General features: G+C 33.1%; 1 protein-coding gene across 1 annotated transcript; it reads right to left on the minus strand.

Moving 5' to 3' along the window:
- Window positions 1-944: 944 nt before the first annotated feature.
- Window positions 945-1,535, minus strand: LOTGIDRAFT_175660 (hypothetical protein; the record flags this gene model as incomplete). Its single annotated transcript, XM_009058365.1, has 1 exon — window positions 945-1,535. The coding sequence occupies one exon, from the start codon at window positions 1,533-1,535 to the stop codon at window positions 945-947; it is 591 nt and encodes a 196-aa protein (XP_009056613.1).
- Between the last annotated feature and the right edge of the window lie 397 nt (window positions 1,536-1,932).

The following is a 1,932-nucleotide window of genomic DNA, read 5'->3' on the forward strand; positions in this document are numbered from 1 at the left end:
TTAATTTTCTGATTATTTGTCCTCATTACAAGCGATTAATAACACCCAGCTTGTACACCCAATAATCGGGGATATATACAAGCTCTCTGGGCCGAAAAAGGACTCTCCTATTGTGCCAACAGGAGGAATGAAATTGTTTTGAGTCGCTCTCGACTTGGTCATATTCACCTCACCAACCGTTATCTGATCAAGCGAGAGCCTCAACCAGTCTGTGAGCCATATAGCCTGTTTGGTGCTGATGCTCCTTAATGCATTTCATTTCATTTCAAAATCATCCGATGGGAATCCACCGACACGAAAGTATTTCTGGATTGTTGATTCTAATGTTTCTCGCCAAGCTTCACTATCCATCGAATAGCATGTGATTTCTCGACATAATTCGGTGGCCGACTTTACAGAGTCTATCTTCATTAATGGTGAATCATTATTTTATTATGATTAAAATCTAATTGCTACTATGACTAAACACTAAAATCTATATATAAATAATGCATATAAAATTGAGCTGGACTATATTTTCACCTGATGATGTAAAGGAATTTTTATAGAGACCATTCTGAATTTAAAAACACAGATATTGAAAATGGTTTTCACTCAGAATAGTTCAACTAATTGAAATGAAATGAAATGTGCAATTGTGCATCAGCGCCATAACGGGATATAGTCCCTGAATGCCATAAAAAAAAAAGTCAAAATGACAAACAAAAAGGTTGAGTGTCAGAACACTAATACTGAACAAGGGTCAAACATCTTCAATCTTACATATTTATATAATTACAAATATTTACAATAAAATACAAAATTTAGACGAAAACGAATATATAAGAATAAGAAAAGAGGAATGACCGAGGGATAAAAGATTGAAAAGTGGAATAAACTTTATTTCAATGATATGTTTCTGATCTGTGTGACATCAAATTGAATCACAAACTGATCGTTGAAATTTAAATAACCATTGTTTTTATCTGTGAGTTCCGCCCAGATGATATGATCCCACCATTCCCACCAACATCGAATCTCTCATCATCGACTGTATCACTTACCGTTTTACTGTCATCATCCATATTCAATAAACTGATTTGACCATCAATAAAACAATAGTTTAGTCTAGGATTGTCACATGATGATAGTACAATACCAATATCTAAATAACCATCATTAAACCTCCCTACGCGACAACTCCATACCACGTTAATATAATTGAACTTCTCTTGACTGTAATACCATTCACCATCATTCATAATATCATTTATATTAAAATGAAATTTATACGAATTAAACTCGTGTAGTTTTGGTGTGTGATATTGTGTTAACACCATGGACCATGACATTTCGATGTTGAAACCAAAATCTTCTTCTTTCCAATCAAGATACTGAACCACTGATGGTGTTACTGTTAGGACTTCCACATCTTTACACAAATCTTCTAGCTCTTTTATTTTCTCAAGTGAAACTAACATTTGGAAATCACAATCTTCTGTTAAAGACAGCAAATTCTTCTCCAGATTCCATGTTAATATTTTTATATCTCCCATAATTTTCTCATTAGTAACATTCTGGTGTGTTAATCACTGAAGCTGTGGCCATTTCAGTTTTTTTTTATACAATTCACTCGAGATGTCCTTGTTGAAAATAGAACATTCAGGTTTAAAACACACAATAGATGTCTTAGTTGAAAATGTTGTGGTTTGATGAAGAAATAATCTGTTGACAATTACTGTTTCTATTCCACCTCTAATAATAACAATAATATATAGGTCCCCAGTTAGCTACCATTTAAACTATTATCCATTGTTATTATTAACATAGAGTAAGTTCAAATTCCACGAATAATCACGTCACGTGTTTCAATTTCTCAGCCTTATTTGATGTAAAGTCTATTCAATGTGTAAGAATAGCTTTTGTCGTGTTATGCCCTATTGACAACTTTTA

Source organism: Lottia gigantea (genome assembly GCF_000327385.1).
Source record: "Lottia gigantea unplaced genomic scaffold LOTGIsca_335, whole genome shotgun sequence".
Lineage (NCBI taxonomy): Eukaryota > Metazoa > Mollusca > Gastropoda > Lottiidae > Lottia > Lottia gigantea.